The 2000-nt window shown below is 42.8% G+C and overlaps 1 protein-coding gene across 1 annotated transcript; it reads left to right on the top strand.

The window, feature by feature from the left end:
* Nucleotides 1-819: 819 nt before the first annotated feature.
* SARC_13069 (hypothetical protein) lies at nt 820-1086 on the top strand (the record flags this gene model as incomplete). Its single annotated transcript, XM_014292808.1, has 1 exon — nt 820-1086. A coding segment is annotated over one exon (267 nt), but the record flags the coding sequence as incomplete, so codon positions are not given.
* Nucleotides 1087-2000: the final 914 nt, after the last annotated feature.

Raw genomic sequence — 2000 nt, 5'->3', positions numbered from 1 at the left:
TATATGTATGTATGTATGTATGTATGTATGTATGTATGTATGTTATATATATATATATATATATATATATAATCCTGTGCTGGAGAGTGCCCCACTATCAGTAGGCGTGACTTTTATAAGGGTCTGCATGTCCTATCTAGCGGTGTGTGGGGTCAGGAGATGTATTGTATGCGCACAAGTGGACGAGACCGTTGACCTGTGGTTATAGCTGAGGTAATGTGTGGCTGCGTTCTAATGTTTGCTTTGCTGATACGTTAACGATGTGAGAGATGCGATCACTAGCGCGTCTCTCTGTGGTTGTACATATTGCTACTCACTCCCACTGTCTGGCGTTACCATGGTTACTAATACTCTCATCCTATTCGCTCGCACAGGTTACTGCCGTGCATGTCTCTAGAGGCTCCCCTGCACTATCTCACAAGCACCAACACACATCTGCTGGCCGTTACCGTCACTGGGCTGTGCTTTGTGTGGCATGTCCACAGTGCACAAGCAGTGGTACACGCACTGTCAGTGGCTAGGCTATTGAGTGGGGAGAAAGGGTATGTCCATTACTGTATTGTTAGATGTACGTGTGTGCATAGGAAGGGTGTATTGTATGCATAGTGGACGAGGAAGACTACCATTGTAAAGAGTGCAAAGACATATATATATATATATATATATATACGTTTAAACGACACCCCAATGGGGTTGTCGGCTCAGTCGTGGAGTGCTGCCACGATCACTGAGTGTGATGGGGGGCATTCGCTGCATTGCACTGTACACACTAGTCACTCACACACCTACCCACTCCACACACACCTGNACCCCCCACAGCAACGCTACCGCCTTCCGTTGGGCTGCCATCACCCGTACTGGGCAGCCGTTGTTTGTCACACACAACAACAAGGCCTGGATGCACGACATTGGGCTGAGACAGTGGGTGTGTGTGTGCGATAGCCACAGCGGCGTGCACAAGAGCTCCGTCTTCCACCGAGTGGCTCTGCCACAGCCGGCTCAGGGGGTGGACAAGGTGTTTGCACAAGGAGAGGCTATGAGTCTGACGCAGATACAGAAGCTGGTGACGGCCATGGACAATCCGACGTATGTGCTTTGTGTGTGTTTGTGTGGTGTCTGTGAGCGTGTGTGCTGGTCTGAGTGAGTGTGTTTGCGCTGTGTGTGGGTGCTGTATGTGTATGTCTGGTTGATGTGCGCGTACTTATGACCGAACAGATATCTTGTGTACGCACATCCACGCGTGTTTTGTGCGTTCAACTTGTGTGCATATGCGTATTTCTGTGTGCATATGCGTGTTTATGTGTACATATGCCTATTTATGTTTTTATGTATGCGTACTTATGTGTGCATATGCGTATGTATGTTTTATGTATGCGTATTTATGTGTGCAAATGTGTATTTATGTTTTATGTATGCGTATTTATGTGTGCATATGCGTATTTATGTTTATGTATGCGTATTTATGTGTACATATGCCTATATATGTTTTATGTATGCGTATTTATATGTGCATATGCGTATGTATGTTTTATGTATGCGTATTTATGTGTGCATATGTGTATTTATGTTTTATGTATGTGTATTTATGTGTGCATATGCGTATTTATGTTTATGTATGCGTATTTATGTGTGCATATGCGTATTTATGTTTATGTATGCGTATTTATGTGTGCATATGCGTATTTATGTTTATGTTTGCGTATTGATGTGTGCATATGCGTATTTTATGTTCATGTGTGCGTATTTCTGTGTACATATTTCTGTGTACATATGCGTATTTATTTGTGCATATGCGTATTTATATGTGCATATGCGTATTTCTGTTAGCATATGCGTATTTATTTGTGCATATGCGTATTTCTGTGTGCATATGCGTATTTATTTGTGCATATGCGTATTTCTGTGTGCATGTGCGTATTTCTGTGTGCATATGCGTATTTGTTGTGCATATGCGTATTTATGTGTGCATATGCGTATTTANGTTTACTATGCGTATTTTT

This window comes from Sphaeroforma arctica (genome assembly GCF_001186125.1).
Source record: "Sphaeroforma arctica JP610 unplaced genomic scaffold supercont1.2868, whole genome shotgun sequence".
Classification (NCBI taxonomy): Eukaryota; class Ichthyosporea; order Ichthyophonida; genus Sphaeroforma; species Sphaeroforma arctica.
Note: the sequence above shows the minus strand (reverse complement) of the source record. Positions and strands in the feature narration are given on the sequence as shown.